Source organism: Anolis carolinensis, unplaced genomic scaffold (assembly GCF_035594765.1).
Source record: "Anolis carolinensis isolate JA03-04 unplaced genomic scaffold, rAnoCar3.1.pri scaffold_15, whole genome shotgun sequence".
NCBI lineage: Eukaryota > Metazoa > Chordata > Lepidosauria > Squamata > Dactyloidae > Anolis > Anolis carolinensis.
In genome coordinates this window covers 12,425,250-12,445,175 of record NW_026943826.1, presented here as the reverse complement: position 1 = coordinate 12,445,175, position 19,926 = coordinate 12,425,250, and the positions used below count along the sequence as shown (strand labels likewise).

The window sequence follows — 19,926 nt, the reverse complement described above, 5'->3', positions numbered from 1 at the left end:
ATAAATATTAAAATCACACGAGCCAAAGATCGTACAGTGTGGCCATTCCGATTGTCACTTGCACATATTTCCTAATTATTTGATAGAAAATATATATTTAAAACCATTTAAACCACCAAACATAGACGTAAACAACATTCAAACACTAAAACAAAGCATTAAAACATCCTAATATAAATATTAAAATCACACGAGCCAAAGATCGTACAGTGTGGCCATTCCGATTGTCACTTGCACGTATTTTATAATTATTTGATAGAAAATATATATTTAAAACCATTTAAACCACCAAACATAGACGTAAACAACATTCAAACACTAAAACAAAGCATTAAAACATCCTAATATAAATATTAAAATCACACGAGCCAAAGATCGTACAGTGTGGCCATTCCGATTGTCACTTGCACGTATTTCCTAATTATTTGATAGAATATATATTTAAAACCATTTAAACCACCCAACATAGACGTAAACAACATTCAAACACTAAAACAAAGCATTAAAACATCCTAATATAAATATTAAAATCACACGAGCCAAAGATCGTACAGTGTGGCCATTCCGATTGTCACTTGCACGTATTTTATAATTATTTGATAGAAAATATATATTTAAAACCATTTAAACCACCCAACATAGACGTAAACAACATTCAAACACTAAAACAAAGCATTAAAACATCCTAATATAAATATTAAAATCACACGAGCCAAAGATCGTACAGTGTGGCCATTCCGATTGTCACTTGCACGTATTTCCTAATTATTTGATAGAATATATATTTAAAACCATTTAAACCACCCAACATAGACGTAAACAACATTCAAACACTAAAACAAAGCATTAAAACATCCTAATATAAATATTAAAATCACACGAGCCAAAGATCGTACAGTGTGGCCATTCCGATTGTCACTTGCACGTATTTCCTAATTATTATCTATAATAATAATAATAATAATATAATTCTTGTAACCCGCCCCATATCCCCAAGGGGACTCGGGGCGGCTCACACGGGGACCAGGCTCAACAATATACAATAGCATAAAATGCCATCCAAACACAACAAATACATTACATAATTATAAAACACAGTATCACACAATAAAAACATGGCCGGATATTCTTAAATCTCCCCTTGAAAACCCCCCGAAAAAGAAGGAATGAGCATGAATTACCTCGTAGGCTTTGCTAATCTGAATGAACTTGTCTTCTGCTCCGGGGTCCTTGTTTTTGTCAGGATGCCTGCCATGCAAACACAAGAAGAGTATTAAAATACATAAAACACTACTGATATTATTATTATTATTATTATTTTATTATGACACAGCAAACAAGATAGATATGCTGGATTTTGTATCACAAAATCACAAGTCGAACACTTCCCGTGTCTATGACACTTATTATTATTATTATTATTATTATTATTATTATTATTATTATTATTTTATTATGACACAGCAAACAAGATAGATATGCTGGATTTTGTATCACAAAATCACAAGTCGAACACTTCCCAAGTGTCTAGGACACTTATTATTATTATTATTATTATTTTATTATGACACAGCAAACAAGATAGATATGCTGGATTTTGTATCACAAAATCACAAGTCGAACACTTCCCAAGTGTCTAGGACACTTATTATTATTATTATTATTATTATTATTATTATTATTATTATTATTATTATTATTATTATTATTATCATTGTCACATTGAGTTAATGCAGTTTGACACCTTGTTGACTCCCAAAATCCCATCGCATTAAAACCAAATTCCCAAGATCCCATTGCATTGGAACTAGAACTCCCAAGATCCCATCACATTAGAACTAGAACTCCCAAGATCCCATCACATTAGAACTAGAACTCCCAAGATCCCATCACATTAAAACCAGAACTCCTGATATTCCGTCCCTTTGGAACTAGAACTACCAAGATCCTGTCGCATTAAAACCAGAACCAGAAAAGCATAAATAATAATAATAATAATAATAATAATAATAATAATAATAATAATAATAGAATCCTAGAGATGGAAGACATCCCAAAGGCCATTTAGTCTAAGCACAATCAAAGCACCCCTGACAGATGGCCATCCAGCCCTTGTAATACTACTACTACTACTACTAATAATAATATGCCTTTGTAATAATAATAATAATAATAATAATAATAATAATAATAATAATAATAATAAATTACGAGTTGGCAGATCGTAATTTTGTCAATGTCTATTGTTTCCAAAAGATCTCAGCTGGCATTTGGAAACAATAGACATTGATAACATTACGATCTGCCAACTGCAAAAGGCCACCCGACAGGGATCTGCATGCATCATCCGAAAATACATCACAGAGTCCTAGACACTTGGGAAGTGTTCGACTTGTGATTTTGTGATACGAAATTCAGCATGTCTATCTTGTTTGCTGTGTCATAATAAAATAATAATAATAATAAATGCAAAAGGCCACCCTACTGGGATCTGCATGCATCATCTGAAAATACATCACAGACTCCTAGACACTTCCCTAGACACAGACTCCTAGACACTTATTATTATGATTATTGTGATTTTGTGATACGAAATTCAGCATGTCTATCTTGTTTGCTGTGTCATAATAAAATAATAATAATAATAATAATAATATAGAGTTGGTGCTTTTCCTGCCTAGTGGAAGAAGGTTAAACCGGATGTCCTTTGGGATCTCTTCCAACTCTATATTATTATTATTATTATTATTATTATTATTATTATTATTATTATTATTATTATTTTCTATGACCCCCCGACTGTGGAATTCACTGCCCACTGAGATCAGGCAAGCCCCCACCTTGTTAGCCTTTAAGAAAGATCTAAAAACATGGCTTTTCCGATGTGCCTTTGGGGAGTAAATGTGATATACCTCTTTGGTTATTCCCCTTGGATTCTATCCTTTAGACTGCTCCACCATTTTATATCCCTGTTCCCTTTATTCGTATGCCTCTCTCTCCCGAGTTTTTAATTAAGTGTTCATGTGGCCCGCCCTGTTTTTTACTGTTTTCTCTGATTTGTGCTGTAATGTATATGATTATTTTTGCACTGTTATATTGTGTTATGATATGTTGTTTTATTTTGTTATATTGTATGGTGTCTGGGCATGGCCCCATGTAAGCCGCCCCGAGTCCCCGTTGGGGAGATGGTGGCGGGGTATAAATAAAGTTTTATTATTATTATTATTATTACTAGCTGTGCCCGGCCACGTGTTGCTGTGGCTGAGTCTGGTGGTGTTGGTCAGTCTACATTAGGTTGTATTGATGCTGTGACCTCCACCTTCTTTATACTCACATTAGTCGTAGTATTTGAAGTCTGTTACCTTCTTCAATTTTTGTGTTGATTGATAATTGCTTGAGATCCCTGTTGTCTTTGGTTTGTTGTTAGTTGTAATGTCTGATTCTGCTGAGTGCGGTTTATATTTTTATTGTGGTACAATAGTCTTTCTTTTGTTTTGCCTGTGTAGGTGTTTATTATTATTGTTGTTGTTGTGGTCATGAAGGTTGGATAAGTTGGATGCTACTGTATTGTTTTTTGGAGGCCCAGTGTAGCACTGACTGGCCTCTCAGCCTCAGTGCCTGGCTGTTTCTTGCCTGTGATGGTGTTGATTCTTATTGTTGTTGTTGTCATTGTTATTATTGTAATTGTTTTTTTGGAGGCCAAGTGTGAATGTAGGGATTGGGGAGGTGGATGAGTTGTGTTGTCAAATTTTGTATTTGTTATAGTCACAATGCGTTGTTGTGAGTTTTGTGGGTCCAGATTTTGTGGTGTGGTTATGTTGTTACAACTGAGAGGCAAGGCTTTTGTGTTGTGTTGCCAAGTTTTGTATTTCTGGGGCATTTAGTTGTGTTGTTATAGTCACGATGCATTGTTGTGAGTTTTGTGGGTCTGGATTGTGGTTTTGTGGTGTGGTTGTGTTGTTACAACCGGGAGGCAAGGCTTTTGCGTTGTGTTGTCAAGTTTTATATTTCTGGGGCGTTTAGTTGTGTGCCAAGTTTCGTATTTCTGGGGCGTTTAGTTGTGTTGTTATAGTCACGATGCATTGTTGTGAGTTTTGTGGGTCCGGATTGTGGTTTTGTGGTGTGGTTGTGTTGTTACAACCGGGAGGGAACTTTTGCGTTGTGTTGCCAAGTTTCGTATTTCTGGGGCGTTTAGTTGTGTTGTTATAGTCACGATGCATTGTTGTGAGTTTTGTGGGTCCGGATTGTGGTTTTGTGGTGTGGTTGTGTTGTTACAACCTGGAGGGAACTTTTGCGTTGTGTTGCCAAGTTTCGTATTTCTGGGGCGTTTAGTTGTGTTGTTATAGTCACGATGCGTTGTGAGTTTTGTGGGTCCTGTGTGATTTTGTGGTGTGGTTGTGTTGTTACAACTGGGGGGCAAGGCTTTTGCATTGTGTTGCCAAGTTTTGTATTTCTGGGGCGTTTAGTTGTGTTGTTATCGCATGATGCGTTGTTGTGAGTTTTGTGGGTCTGGATTGTGGTTTTGTGGTGTGGTTGTGTTGTTGTAACCTGGAGGCAAGCCTTTTACATTGTGTTGCCAAATTTCGTATTTCTGGGATGTTTAGTTTTGTTGTTATAGTCACTGCGCAAACAACTTTATCATTTTATATATATAGATTATTATTATTATTATTATGATTCCCTTGATTAAGACAGAAATTAGAAGGTTTCGACCCCCTTCTCCCCATTGGCTCACCATTCCCGGGCGAGCTTCTTGTAGGCCTTCTTGATCTCGGCCTGGCTGGCCGTCCGGCTGACCCCCAGGACCCGGTATGGGTCGAAATCAATGGCCAACAAGATTTGGAGGGACAGGACGAGGAAGAGCAGCACCACCAGCCAGACGCTCAGACGTTTCATTTCCATCGTGATTCCTACAGAAAACACGGTAGAGAGGGGTCAGGAGAGGCAGGTTATACTACTACTACTACTATTATTATTATTAATTATATTATATTATTATAGGGTTGCTGTGAGTCTTTTGGCCATGTTCCAGAAGCATTCTCTCCTGACGTTTCACCTGTATCTATGGCAGGCAATATCCTCTGGTAATAATAATAATAATAATCTCTCCCGACAGATCCAGCCCATGCTTAGTAGGAATGATAATAATAATACTTCACTTCACTTTATTTCTTAATTAGTCGCTCTCCACCAGAGTGCTCCGAGCGACTTACAATTTAAAATATCATTCCACAATAGAAAACATTTATCATAAAAATACCACTATGTAACAGGGATAATAATAATAATAATAATAATATATTAAAAGGATAATAATAATAATGTAAAAGGATGCTGATACAGTAGAGTCTCGCTTATCCAACGTAAACGGGCCGGCAGAACGTTGGATAAGCGAATATGTTGGATAATAAGGAGGGATTAAGGAAAAGCCTATTAAACATTAAATTAGGTTATGATTTTACAAATTAAGCACCAAAACATCATGTTATACAACAAATTTGACAGAAAGGGTAGTTCAATACGCAGTAATACTATGTAGTAATTACTGTATTTACGAATTTAGCACCAAAATATCACGATGTATTGAAAACATTGACTACAAAAATGCGTTGGATAATCCAGAACGTTGGATAAGCGAGTGTTGGATAAGTGAGACTCTACTGTAATAATAATACATGAAAATAATAATATATTAAAAGGAGAATAATAATGCAGGATAATAATATATTAAAAGGGCAATAATAATAATAATAATAATAATGCTTGAAAATAATATATTAAAAGGAGAATAATAATGCAGGATAAGAATATATTAAAAGGGTAATAATAATAATAATGCATGAAAATAATACTATATTCAAAGGATAACAATAAAAATAATAATATAAAAGGATGATAATAATAATGCAGAATATATTAAAAGGGTAATAATAATAATAATGCATGAAAATAATAATATATTCAAAGGATAACAATAAAAATAATAATGTAAAAGGATGATAATAATAATGCAGGAGAAGAATATAATGCTGAGGATGATTATGATACTAATAATGTGAAAACATAATAATAATGTAAAATGATAACAATATTAAATGGATAATAATAATAGTGCAGAATAATATGTTCAAAGGATGATGATGATACTAATGTAAAATAATAATAATAATAATAATAATAATGTAGGATAAGAATAATATATTCAAAGGATGATGATGATACTAATAATGTGAAAACATAATAACAATGTAAAATGATAACAAAATTAAAAGGATAATAATAATAATAATAATAGTGCAGAATAATATGTTCAAAGGATGATGATGCTAATGTAAAATAATAATAATAATGTAGGATAAGAATAATATATTCAAAGGATGATGATATTAATATCAATAATGTAAAGGATGATAATAATAAAATAATAATGCATGATAATAATAATATATTAAAAGGAGAATAATAATAATGTAAAAGGATGATAATAATAATAATGCATGAAAATAATAAAAGAATAATAATAATGCAGGATAAGAATAATATAATATATAATAATATATAAACATAATAACAACGTAAAATGATAACAATATTAAAAGGATAATAATAATCCTCTGTTGGGAGGTGTTAGCTGGCCCTGATTGACCCAGGATGTTATTCCAACCCACCCCACAACCTCTGAGGCTGCCTGCCACGGAAGCAGGCGTAACGTCAGGAGAGAGTGCTTCTGGAACATGGCGGCCGGGCAGCCCGGAAAGCTCACCGCAACCCACTAAAAATATACATTATCTACCAAATATAAAAGTAATATACATTTGAATATAAAAATAATTCGAGAAACTTCGAGAAACGTTGGCAATACCCACCCTCAGCTCGCCTCTCTTGTCCCTTCAGGCCCCGCTTCCGGTTCCGGCCGCCGTCACCATAGAGACGCTGTCTTCCGGCGAGGCTAAGCCCCGCCTCTCGTCTCTGACCGGCGGGGGGAAAGAACTGCGCATGCGTGGAGAGCCGGGCGGTTCAACCACAAGGAGGCTTAACGCGCGCATGCGTCAGAAACATTGCTCCAAGCGATGACCTTATATGGGCATGTGACGTCACGCGAAGGGGTTTTCCTACCCGGAAGAAGCCTGTTTTCCTCGTTTTCCCGCCATGGAGGAGTCCCACCGGGCTTTGCTTCGAAGGAACCGGGTCCGGCTGGTGAAGGAGCTGCGAGTGGATCCCCTTTGGGACCTCCTGCTGCAGGAGGGGATCTTCTCCCAGGACATGATCGAGGAGATCCAGGTCCACTGCCTTTCAAGGCCTTGAGAAGAGAGGGCCAAAGATCAATATATAATTACATATAAATATATATAATTATTATATATTATATATAAATATATAATAAATATATAATAATATATTTCTATGAAGATACTGAGAAGAGAGGCAAAATATAAATATATAATAATTATATATATATATAATTATTATATATTATATATAAATATATAATAATATATTTCTATGAAAATAGATCTATCTCTCTCTCTATATAGGCCATCCATTACTATACATATGACATCTAATACAGTATATGTGTGTGTGTATATATATATATATATATATGCCACCCAATACATTATGTTTGTGTATATATATATGTGTGTGTGTGTGTGTGTGTGTCATCTAATACATTATTATGTGTGTGTATATATATATATATGCCACCCAATACATTATATGTATGTCATCTAATACATTATATGTGTGTGTGTGTATCATCTAATACATTATGTGTATATATGTCATCTAATACATTATATGTGTATGCATATATATTTATATATGCCATCTAATACATTATATATGTGTGTGTATATATGTTTATATATGCCATCTAATACATAACATATATGTGTGTGTGTGTATATATACATTTATATATCCCACCCAATATATTATATGTATATATATGTCATCGAATACATTATATGTGTGTGTATATAAATATATATTTATATATATAAATATATATATATTTATATATAAATATGTATTTATAAATATATAAATATGCCACCCAAAACATTGTGTGTGTGTGTGTGTGTGTGTGTGTATATATATATATATATATATATGCCACCCAATACATTATATGTGTGTATATAAAGGTACGCCACCCAATACATTTTATGTATGTATATATGTTATCTAATACATAATATGTGTGTATGTGTATATATATGCCACCCAATACATTATATGTATGTGTGTGTGTGTGTATATATATATGATCTAATATATCGTGTATGTGTGTGTGTGTATGTATGTATATATATATATATATATATATATATATATATGCCACCCATATACATTACATGTATATGTATGTGTGTCTGTGTATATGTGCCTATATATATATATATATATATATATATATATATATATATATATGAGATCTAATACATTGTGTGTGTGTGTGTGTGTATATATATATATATATATGTCAAGGACAGAACGCCACAAGATTCAAAGTAACAGAGTTTATTAGATTACAGAACTCAAAAACGCCCGTAAAACACAAGGGCCAGGCAATTTTTGCCTTTAGGAGCAAAAAAGGGGCAAAAGTAAATGTTCAAAAGATAAACCGGATTAAACCGGAGTTTAATCCGGGTAAAAACAAACTGCTTTCTTCAGCCTGGGTATAAACAAAACGAAAGCCAAGGAACAAAGGATAAAGAATGCAACTAATTGGCAGCAGATTCCTCTCTGCTGCCAACACTGTGTTTAGAGTAACTTGCGTCGCTCCCACACACACACACAGCAGACAGGATTCCAACACGAACAATCAGCCAGGGATTTTAGCAGTAGAGTAGACCAGTTCCGTTCCGTAGATCAAAGCCAGAAGCAGACGTTTGTAGTTTTTCCAAGTCCAAGAAGGGGGGAAGACAAGCCGTGGTCAGTTCAGTCCGAGTTCTCAAAGCAGGAGATGGCGTCCGTCAAGAAGACGACGGAAGGTCAAGCTAATAAGAGTAAGCACAGGTTTGCACAAACAAATGCCCACACAATCCCTCCCGCCGTCTGACCCTGGATTCCAATCAACTTACGTCTCAGCACAGGAAAGTACACAAGTCTTCAGGGAAGCGTCCCACACACACACACGAATCCCAAGCGTTTGCCCAGATTACCTTGCCCGACGCAATTTGCAATTGCTCCCAAGCCCCATTTTATGCCAGTTACAAATCTTCATCACTGTCAGCTGCCCTCCTTAACCCGGGCGTTTCCTCATCACTTTCCTCGTCAGAGCTGGAACACCTCTGACTACGCCCAACAGCATCTCCAGCTGTGGATCCCGTCCCATCCCTCCAGCTACGCCATGGGTCTAATCCTGAAGGTCCCCATTCATCTTCTGCCCCATCATGGCCAGTGGCCCCCAATTCCTCCCTTACCCGAGTCCAATCCATCTCATCCTCCTCTGAGCTAACCAGCCCTTCCTCCATTCTCTCCGTGAACCCTTCGAAAGACTCTTCGTCAGAGGGTGCTGCAAATATGTCTCGCAGTCTTTTTCTCTCTCGCTCCTCGAGAGTATCCGACTCTCGAGGAGTCTTACGCCCACGCCTGTCAGAAACAGAGCCACGAGGCTCAATCATAACAATATATATATATATATATATATATATAATTTTAGAGGACTCCTCCCTAGGAATGTCTTGTCTCCCACGAAACCTCCTGTCCCGGTTGTTGCCAAACCGCATTTGCCCTCCAGTGTAGACGCACCTTCAGTTGTGTTGTCTCCTTTCGCAGGGGTCCGGTGCGCGGAGTGCGCAGGCGCGACAACTGTGCATTGACCTGGAGACGCGGGGCAAGCGGGCTTTGCCGGTTTTCGTGCACTGCCTCCAGGAAACGGGTCAAGGCGCTCTTGCCGATCTGCTGGGTCGGGGAGCCAATCAAGTGCCCGAGAGTCTTTCGGACCACATCAGACCCGTCCCCATCCGTACGGACACAGGTAGATACGTCGGAAGCTCTGTCGACACTGAAACAAATACGTCAATATTTTACTATTTATGAGCGAGAGTTATAATACTTTAAATATTTTTAATATTGTATTATCATTATTATTATTACAGTGATGATGACTTATATCTCGCCTTAGATGATAAAATTATCTCTCAGCTTAAATGCAAATAATACTTTTTAATTTGTTTCCAGTGGCAGAAAGACCACAAGAACCAAGGCCAGAAATTACACCAATTCACGGTAAAAAGAAATCAAGTTCATTTGCTGAATGTATTATATAATATTATTATATTAAATTTAATAATATTATATATATAATATATTATATTTTAATGCTAATAGTCTAACAATTTCGAACTACGTTGTGAGCTGCTTTGGGTCTCAATCGAAAGAGCTATACTATAAATAATAAACAAACAACATGGATATAAATATTATTTATTGACAAATAATATAATTCATATATGTGTATGTTTATTTTACACTTTGTTGTCATCTCTAGGCTCCGGCGGAGAGAAATCCCGGAGGAATTCGGAAACAGTTAGTGTTTTTCTTTCCCCCCATAAATGGATCGTAAATATTATATATATTTATGTAAATATTTTATATAAATATTATATGTAAGTATTATAAACATCATATATATTTATGTATTATTATATAATATATATTGATAATACTAAGAATATATATTATAATATATATATATTATGTAATACTAATTTGTTGTTGTTGTTGTTATATCCAGGCCTATGTCCTCACACATGACCCGTGTGGCTACTGCCTCATCATCAACAACGTCAACTTCAGCGAGGCCTCCCAACTCGGCCGGCGCTCCGGATCCGACCTGGATTGCGAGCGGATGGAGAAGCGCTTCAAGTCCTTGCGCTTCGAGGTCTTGACCCGGCGGGATCTCCCGGCTCAGGTGAGCACACACCTGGTTCGGCGTAAAACACGGTCCCAGGTTGGGCGCCAAATCGAAGGACCCACACTGTGACGGGTTATGGGTTCAGGCTGTTCTCTGGCCCACAACAATAGTATATATATTGATGTTGATCATCTCGTCGACATTGATGTAGATAATGTCGTTGATGACGTTGATGTTGATCATCTTGTTGACGTCGATGTAGATAATGTTGATGACATCGATGTTGATCATCTTGTTGATGTAGATGTCGTCGATGACATCAATGTTGATCATCTCGTTGACGTCGATGTAGATAATGTTGTCGATGACGTCGATGTTGATGGTCTTGTTGACATTGACGTTGATAATCTTGTTGACACTGATGTAGATAATGTCGATGACATCAATGCTGATGGTCCTGTTGACACTGATGTTGATAATCTTGTTGACACTGATGTAGATAATGTTGTCGATGACACCAATATTGATGATCTTGTTGACGTTAATGTAGATAATGTTGATGACGTCAATGTTGATCATCTCATTGACATTGATGTAGATAATGTTGTCGATGATGTCGATGTTGATGGTCTTGTTGACATTGACGTTGATAATCTTGTTGACACTGATGTAGATAATGTTGTCGATGACGTCGATGTTGATGGTCTTGTTGACATTGACGTTGATAATCTTGTTGGCACTGATGTAGATAATGTCGATGACATCAATGCTGATGGTCCTGTTGACACTGATGTTGATAATCTTGTTGACACTGATGTAGATAATGTTGTCGATGACATCAATATTGATGATCTTGTTGACGTTAATGTAGATAATGTTGATGACGTCAATGTTGATCATCTCATTGACATTGATGTAGATAATGTTGTCGATGACGTCAATGTTGATGGTCTTGTTGACATTGACACTGATAATCTTGTTGACATTGATGTAGATAATGTTGTCGATGACATGGATGTTGACGATCTTGTTGACGTCGATGTAGATAATGTTGTCGATGACGTCAATGTTGATGATCTCGTTGACATTGATGTTGATAATCTTGTTGACATTGATGTAGATAAAGTTGTCAATGACGTCGATATTGACAATCTTGTTGACGCTGATGTAGATAATGTTGTTGATGATGTTGATCTTCTTGTTAACACTGATGTAGATAATGTTGTTGATGACGTTGATGTTGATGGTCTTGTTGACATTGACGTTGATAATCTCGTTGACGTTGATGTAGATAATGTTGTCGATGTTGATGTTGATTATCTCGTTGACGTTGACATTGATAATCTTGTTAACATTGATGTAGATAATGTTCTCGATGACGTCGATGTTGACGATCTTGTTGACGCTGATGTAGATAATGTTGTTGATGATGTTGATCATCTCGTTGACATTGATGTAGATAATGTTGTTGATGACTTCAATGATGATGTTGATGATGTAGGTAATGTCATTGGTTATAGTGTCAACGATGACATTGATGACGTTGTTGATGCCGCCGCTATCATCCTTGATAGTGTCCTACCCTACTGAACACACATTGTCCATCCTCTCTAGGCCATTGCGGAGGAGTTGCAGAGCCTGGCCAGGCGTGACCACAGCTCAATGGACTGCTGCCTTGTGGTCATCCTTTCTCACGGCTGCCAGGTAGGAAAGCCACCAATGTGTTCCCGTCCCAATGTTGGAGACCTTCTAGATGCCTTCATGGTCCTCATATATGACTTTATTATCCATGTGTTGAGCTGTGGCTTCTGGTTTCCGTCTTGTGTCCGTTCCAGACCAGCCACGTCCAGTTCCCGGGCGGCATTTTCGGCACGGACGGCCGCCGTCTTGCGGTGGAGAAGATGGTCAGCCTCTTTGACGGGTCCCATTGCCCCAGCCTCAGGGGGAAGCCCAAGATCTTCTTCATCCAGGCCTGCGGAGGAGGTATCTGGCCGAGCATCATGATGTTCCTCCTGACGTTCAACCATATTATTATTATTATTATTATTATTATTATTATTATTATGTGTCTATCTGTCTCTTTCCAGAGGAGAAGGACCGAGGCTTCCAAGTGGATCTGGACCCACCCTTTTATAATCCGGCCAGCATTGAATCCGACGCGATAGCTTTCCAAACCCAACCGGGCAATACCGACGAACCGGACGCCATTGCGAGTTTGCCGACCCCCAGCGACATCTTGGTGTCTTATTCCACGTTTCCAGGTGAGTCCGATCCCTCCTGACAGATGGCCATTCAGCCATAGATATGACTGTGATATATATATATATATATATAGACAGGTATATCATAGAATCCTAGAGTTGGAAGGGACCCTAGAAGCCACCCAGTCTGACACAATTATTCTACACCATCCGATCCCTCCCGACAGATGGCCATCCAGTCATTAGATATGATTGGGATAGATAGATCAATGTGAGATATATATATATATATATATATATATATATACACACACACACACACACACACACACGCACACACACACATATATATATATATACACATATATATATCACATTGATCTATCCCAATCATATATATATATATATATATGTGTGTGTGTGTGTGTGTGTGTATATATATATATATATTATCTCAGAGGGTTGTCCACTCCGATCCCATTATTCTGCCATGAAGGAAGACACAATCCAATCCCTCTCGACAGATGGCTATCCAGCCATAGATAGATGGAATATATAGCTCACAGGAATATAATAGAATCCTAGGGTTGGAAGGGACCCCAAACGCCATCCTCAGATACTATGTTCTGATGAATGCAACGTAGGATCACATTCACCTTTTTCGCCGTAGCATCACACTCTCGACTCAACTTGTGGTTTCCTAAGACTTCCAGATCCTTTTGTATGCACATATATATATATATATATATATATATAGTATCTCTCTTCTTTTAGGGTTCGTGTCCTGGAGGGATAAGCTGACCGGCTCCTGGTACATCGAAAGCCTGGACCAAGTCCTGGAGCAGTTTGTCCGTTCGGAAGACCTGCTCGATATGCTTCTCCGAGTAAGTGGTAGAAAGTCCTAAACCGCTCTCCACCCAAAACAAGGATGGGTGAGGTCTAAATGCTATGGGATCCTAGAGTTTGGTCCCAGAATTATATGTATATATATATATGTATGGGGTCCTAAGGACTACACGGAATGAATGCATCCGTGGACATCACCATCATCGCTCTTTCTTTTGACCCAGGTTGCCAATGCTGTCTCGGCCAAAGGGACCTTCAAGCAAATGCCCGGCTGTTTCAACTTCCTCCGGAAGCGGTTCTTCTTCATGGTCCGATGAACGGGCCTTCCATATTGGAGAGGGGAAATCCTGCCCTACCGAAGAATAGACTGCAACTCTACCAGCAAATTATAGAATCCATTGTAGCAGTCGTGACTGTAAATCTACAAGCAAATTAGAGAATCCATTGTAGCAGTCGTGACTGCAAGTCTACAAGCAAATTAGAGAATCCACTGTAGCGGTCGTGACTGCAAATCTACAAGCAAATTATAGAATCCACAACAGTGGCCGTGACTGCAAATCTACAAGCAAATTATAGAATTCACTACTGCGGTCGTGACTGCAAATATACAAGCAAATTATAGAATCTACTGTAGTGATCATGACTGCAACTCTACCAGCAAAGTATAGAATCCACTGTAGTCATGACTGCAAGTCTACCAGCAAAATATAGAATCCACTACTGCGGTCGTGACTGCAAGTCTACCAGCAAATTATAGAATCCATTGTTGTGGTCATGACTGCAAATCTACCAGCAAAATATAGAATCCACTACTGCGGTCGTGACTGCAAGTCTACCAGCAAATTATAGAATCCATTGTTGTGGTCATGACTGCAAATCTACCAGCAAAATATAGAATCCACTACTGCGGTCGTGACTGCAAGTCTACCAGCAAATTATAGAATCCATTGTTGTGGTCATGACTGCAAATCTACCAGCAAAATATAGAATCCACTACTGCGGTCGTGACTGCAAGTCTACAAGCAAATTATAGAATCTACTATAGTCATCATGACTGCAATTTTACCAGCAAATTATAGAATCCACTGTAGCGTTCATGACTGCAACTCTACCAGAAAATTATAGAATCCACTGTAGTGGTCATGACTGCTTCCCCCCACCCCCTTTAAATTCATTGTTTTCAGTACCAAATTGCAGTAGTGTTGCTCTTCCTGGGCCCATAACCCTTCACTTTATTTGGGTCTAATTTCCCAAAGATCCCCCCCTTCTGCCATAAATGTAAGTGTAGTGTATACATACTAAAACGGAATGGAAGTTTTAGTTGGGAGTCAAGAGTGATACCTTTTTCATATTTATTTTCCAACTGAATTGTTTCCAATTAAATGTTCTATATTTCTATGCAATATCGGTCGTGTTTCTGTGCAATCGGACTTTCCGTTTCAACGCTGGGCCCATCCCAAGAGAAATCATCCTAGTGTTGGGATAGGCAATCCAGGTAGGCAGTGAAGAAGAATGCTGGGTTTTGTAGTCTAACAACAATCTCAAATGGGTTGTGTAGAGATGTGGAAAATCCTGGATGAAGATGATGGACAATAAAAGCCTAATGAAACCCACAAAACCCAAAATATACACCCTGGGGAGTTGGGAAATGTTTGCATTGTTATTAACATGTTTATTACAGGGTTTTGTTCCATTCCCACCGTCGGTTGGATGGGATTTCTGGTAGGTGTCCACACGTGTCACTTCAATACGATGCCATCACCTGAAGCGGGGAAAGAAGGGTGAGGATTGACATGATATTGACATGTATTTATGCCCCACCTGTACGACCCCAGTGCCTGTCGTCGCTCACCTTGTCGATCCAGTCGTTGAAAGCGGAGACCCGGGTGAAGACGGAGGGCTTGCGGTAATAGTTGCAGCCCAGCGCGGACCCGAAGCTGACCACGCCGTGGACCTCCCACTTCCCGCTGGAGGTCTGGCAGTTAAGGGGACCCCCGGAATCGCCCTACATAAAGGGATAGTGGTTACGGAAATGAAAAATAAACCTCCAAAGGAGTTTGGATGAAAGCCAGAGCTCAGGTGTGAGCTACTAAACAAGGACGAGAAGTATGAAATCTCTGCTAACTGTGAGACCAAGACTCTGTCACGACGACTGTATGTAGCAACGACTGACGAATCAACCTCCAAAGGAGTTTGGATCAAAGCTAGAACTCAAGTGTCCTTATCCAAGATGGCGAGCTACTATATATACTATATTTACTATATAATTTCAGAGGCTGAGATATGAAATCTCTGCTAACTGTGTGACCAAGACTCTGTCACAACAACTGGAGTTGACCTGGAAGACCTAGAGATCCCTAGATAGGACAACAAGAGAGGCATCAGGACGGGACTCACGTTGCAGCTGGAGATCTTTCCGTCTCCTCCGGCGCAGACCATGCTGGACTTGACGGTGCTGCCCCACCAGCTGGACTGGGTGCACGTGGCGTGGTCCACCACCAAGAGGCGGCCCTGCTGCAGGATGTCCGGCAAGGCCCCGTTCGCTGCAAGAACCCAAAGCCAACGAGAGGTGAGAGCCCGCCAACGCCTCCCGACCGTGTCCTAATCGTACACAGGACCAAGACCACCCGATTTCCGGGGACCGAGGAGACTCACTCTGCAGCCGGCCCCATCCGGTGACGTAGCAGACCGTGTTTTGGGCCAAAATGCTGTTGGCTTTCGGGAGGCAGGCCGGCTGGATCTTGTCACTCAAGGTGACCGCTTTAGAGAGCTTGATAAGGGCGATATCGTTCCTGTTTGTGGATACAGGCACAGAGAAGAAAGGGCTAATCGATGTATCCTATCTACCAGTCTATTTATCTATCTATCCGATCTCCTTATCTATCTAAGAAAGAGCTAATCGATGTATCCTATCTACCAGTCTATTTATCTGTCTATCCGATCTCCTTATCTATCTATCTATCTATCTATCTATCTATCTATCTATCTATCTATCTAAGAAAGGGCTAATTGATGTATCTTATCTACCAGTCTATTTATCTATCTGATCTCCTTATCTATCTGTCTGTCTGTCTGTCTGTCTGTCTGTCTGTGTAAGAAATGGCTAATTGATGTATCCTATCTACCAGTCTATTTATCTGTCTATCTGATCTCCTGATTATCGATTATCTATCTATCTATCTGTCTGTCCGTCTGTCTGTCTATCTAAGAAAGGGCTAATCGATGTAGCCTATCTACAAGTCTATTTATCTGTCTATCCGATCTCCTTATCTATCTAAGAAAGAGCTAATCGATGTATCCTACCTACCAGTCTATTTATCTGTCTATCCGATCTCCTTATCTATCTAAGAAAGGGCTAATCGATGTATCCTATCTACCAGTCTATTTATCTGTCTATCCGATCTCCTTATCTATCTAAGAAAGAGCTAATCGATGTATCCTATCTACCAGTCTACTTCTCTGTCTATCTGATCACTCAATCTCTCTCTCTCTCTGTTTCTATCTATCCATCCATTCCTCCTTCCATCCACTGACCTACTGACCTATCTATCTATATGTTGTGTATAGCATAGGTTACCCTTTGGAAACGCTGCTGGAGTCCCACTTGGCGTGAACGATGATTTTTTCAGGGGAAACGGCAACCGACCCGGATTCACTGGCTGCGAGGTTGTATTTCCCGAGGTAGACCCGATAGGTGCGGGACGAACTGGAGGAAAAAGTCACGAATAATTCCGCATTATTATGATCATCATTATTTTCGCCATCAGAAATTATCAGCGGACACATCATCATCATCATCCTCATTACCTGATGCAATGGGCAGCCGTCATGACCCAGTTGTCGGCAATGAGGGTCCCTCCACACGTGTGGCGCCACGACCCGCTGGAGGAATACTGGAGGGACACCTGGTTGGGCAAAAAACGTAAATCTCGAAAAATTTCGCAATGGTGCAATTTCGTGTTTACCGACATCATGTCGGTAAAGAATTACAACGCAAATTCCCAATTTTTTGCAACTTGGGATTATTGGATTGTGGGGTCCAGCGAATGACTGTTACCTGCCAGGGCCAGCTGTTTTGCCGAGCGTTGTCTCCTCCGACGACTCTGGAAACGTTGGGTGTGTAGGCCGGGACGCCGCAACCGAAGGCTGCGAGAAAGAGAAGAGAGTCCGATGGGAGCCTGTGGATCGGGCCCAGGTGTTTGGGACTCCATTTCCCACAATTTACTATTATTATTATGGGACCCATTATTTACCCGCAGAGGCCAGCGCCAGGACTGTCAGGAGGACGCCGATCATGGTTGTGCGTGATGTGTGCAATGAGAAAGTTGGGTTCCGAACGGAGCTCTTATATCCGTGGAGAGCTGATCGGGTGCCCGACGGGGGGCAGATACGGCCTCGCTGGCCCCCTCCCTCAAGGTCCGAATCCCCGCCAGGTGTGCCGTTTCTCACCTGGGGAGCCCGGAGGGATCCGTGCCAAGCTCAGAGCACGGGAAGGCAACACGGAGCCTGATAGCAAGCAAGGGATTGGCCTTGCCCTGGGATCCCTACAGGGGGCTCCTTGTGTGGGTCATACACATACACATATATTTATATGCACACATACACACAACACACAACTTTTCAAAGCCCACACACATATACATATACATACATACACATATACACACGTGTGTGTATATTATATGTATGTGTCTGTGTATAAATATGTGTGTATACATATATGTGTGTATATGTTTATGTGTGTGTGTATATGTTTGTGTACATATATGTGTGTGTATGTGTCTATGAATGTGTGTGTATATATGTGTGTAGACAAAAATGTATATGTATATGTGTGTATATGTTTGTGTATGTGTCTGTGTATATGTGTGTATATGTGTGTGCATATGTGTGTGTATGTGTGTGTATGTGTCTATGTGTGTGTATATATGTGTGTGTATAAAAGTGTATACATATATGTGTATGTATATGAGTATATGCTTGTATATGTGTCTGTGTATATGTGCATATATATGTGTGCATGTGTGTATATGTTTGTGCACATATATGTGTGTGTACGTGTCTATGTATGTGTGTGTATAAATATGTGTATACATATTTGTGTATGTATATGTGTGTATATGTCTGTGTATATGTGTGTGTATATATGTGTGCATGTGTGTATATGTTTGTGTACATATATGTGTGTATGTGTCTTATGTGTGTGTATAAATATGTGTATACATATTTGTGTATGTATATGTGTGTATATGTCTGTGTATATGTGTGTGTATATATGTGTGCATGTGTGTATATCTTTGTGTACATATATGTGTGTATGTGTCTTATGTGTGTGTATAAATATGTGTGTATACATATGTGTATGTATATGTGTGTATATGTTTGTGTATGTCTGTATATGTGTGTATATATGTGTGCATGTGTGTATATGTTTGTGTACATATATGTGTGTATAAATATGTGCGTATACATACCGGTATATGTATATGTGTTTATAGGTTTGTGTATGTCTGTGTATATGTGTGTATAAATATGCGTGCATATATGTGAATATGTGGGTATAAATATGTATATATATGTGTGTATACGTATATGTGTGTATGTAGCTCAAAATTCTCCGGAGAAGGGAGAAAGAAGGGAACAGAGAGGGTTCGTTCCAGGACAAAGCCTGACCTTTCGACTGACTGATGCCGAGAGAAACTGGGAACGTGTTGCCCATCTGTTTGTTCCCAGGGACGGAAATAACAAATGGCTCGGCTGTCCTTGCCAAGGGGCCCCTGAAGGCCATCTAGCCCAGGCCCCTGCCGTCCTGCCGGGAAAGCACCATCAAAGCCCCCCCGACAGATGGCCATCCAGGGAATATCTTTCCAAAGCCCAGCTCACACACTTGGCACGCGGCCTTGTGTGTCCTCGGTGACCCCGCTCCACCAGGCCGGTCGGTCGTAATCCCGCCGCTCTGGGCATTGGCACACACAGGGGATTATGGGATTTCACAGATGGATGGATGGATGG

The 19,926-nt window shown here is 39.3% G+C and overlaps 3 protein-coding genes across 3 annotated transcripts in view; 1 reads left to right on the top strand and 2 right to left on the bottom strand.

Moving 5' to 3' along the window:
* The window catches only part of dnajc16 (DnaJ heat shock protein family (Hsp40) member C16), a 35,222-nt gene extending 28,228 nt beyond the window's left edge, over positions 1–6,994 (bottom strand). Inside the window, exons 1-3 of the mRNA XM_062965904.1 lie at positions 6,867–6,994; positions 4,736–4,910; positions 1,182–1,248 (exon numbers count right to left, since the gene is read on the bottom strand). Coding sequence (XP_062821974.1) covers positions 1,182–1,248; positions 4,736–4,902 — 234 coding nt within the window. The 5' untranslated portion in view covers positions 4,903–4,910; positions 6,867–6,994. The remainder of the gene's footprint in view (positions 1–1,181; positions 1,249–4,735; positions 4,911–6,866) is intronic.
* casp9 (caspase 9) lies at positions 6,932–15,317 on the top strand. Its single transcript, XM_062965907.1, has 10 exons — positions 6,932–7,281; positions 9,787–9,988; positions 10,192–10,239; positions 10,502–10,539; positions 10,748–10,924; positions 12,482–12,571; positions 12,703–12,850; positions 12,955–13,128; positions 13,843–13,952; positions 14,139–15,317. The coding sequence occupies exons 1-10, from the start codon at positions 7,150–7,152 to the stop codon at positions 14,229–14,231; spliced, it is 1,212 nt and encodes a 403-aa protein (XP_062821977.1). The 5' UTR covers positions 6,932–7,149; the 3' UTR covers positions 14,232–15,317.
* Positions 15,318–15,565: 248 nt separating this feature from the next.
* LOC134294517 (chymotrypsin-like elastase family member 2A) lies at positions 15,566–18,302 on the bottom strand. Its single transcript, XM_062965913.1, has 8 exons — positions 18,168–18,302; positions 17,972–18,060; positions 17,722–17,819; positions 17,492–17,620; positions 16,570–16,706; positions 16,312–16,457; positions 15,767–15,919; positions 15,566–15,676 (listed from the first exon to the last, which is right to left on the bottom strand). Exons 1-8 carry the CDS (start codon positions 18,208–18,210, stop codon positions 15,659–15,661), a joined length of 813 nt encoding a protein of 270 aa, XP_062821983.1. The 5' UTR covers positions 18,211–18,302; the 3' UTR covers positions 15,566–15,658.
* Between the last annotated feature and the right edge of the window lie 1,624 nt (positions 18,303–19,926).

Coding starts and splice junctions, on each gene's coding strand:
- LOC134294517 (XM_062965913.1), bottom strand. CDS start 18,210: ATGATCGGCGTCCTCCTGACAGTCCTGGCGCTGGCCTCTGCGG. Junction 18,061..18,167: donor CCTGGCGCTGGCCTCTGCGG/GTAAATAATGGG, acceptor TCTTTCTCGCAG/CCTTCGGTTGCGGCGTCCCG. Junction 17,820..17,971: donor AAAACAGCTGGCCCTGGCAG/GTAACAGTCATT, acceptor TTGCCCAACCAG/GTGTCCCTCCAGTATTCCTC.
- casp9 (XM_062965907.1), top strand. CDS start 7,150: ATGGAGGAGTCCCACCGGGCTTTGCTTCGAAGGAACCGGGTCCGGCTG. Junction 12,572..12,702: donor TCCTTTCTCACGGCTGCCAG/GTAGGAAAGCCA, acceptor TGTCCGTTCCAG/ACCAGCCACGTCCAGTTCCC. Junction 12,851..12,954: donor CATCCAGGCCTGCGGAGGAG/GTATCTGGCCGA, acceptor GTCTCTTTCCAG/AGGAGAAGGACCGAGGCTTC.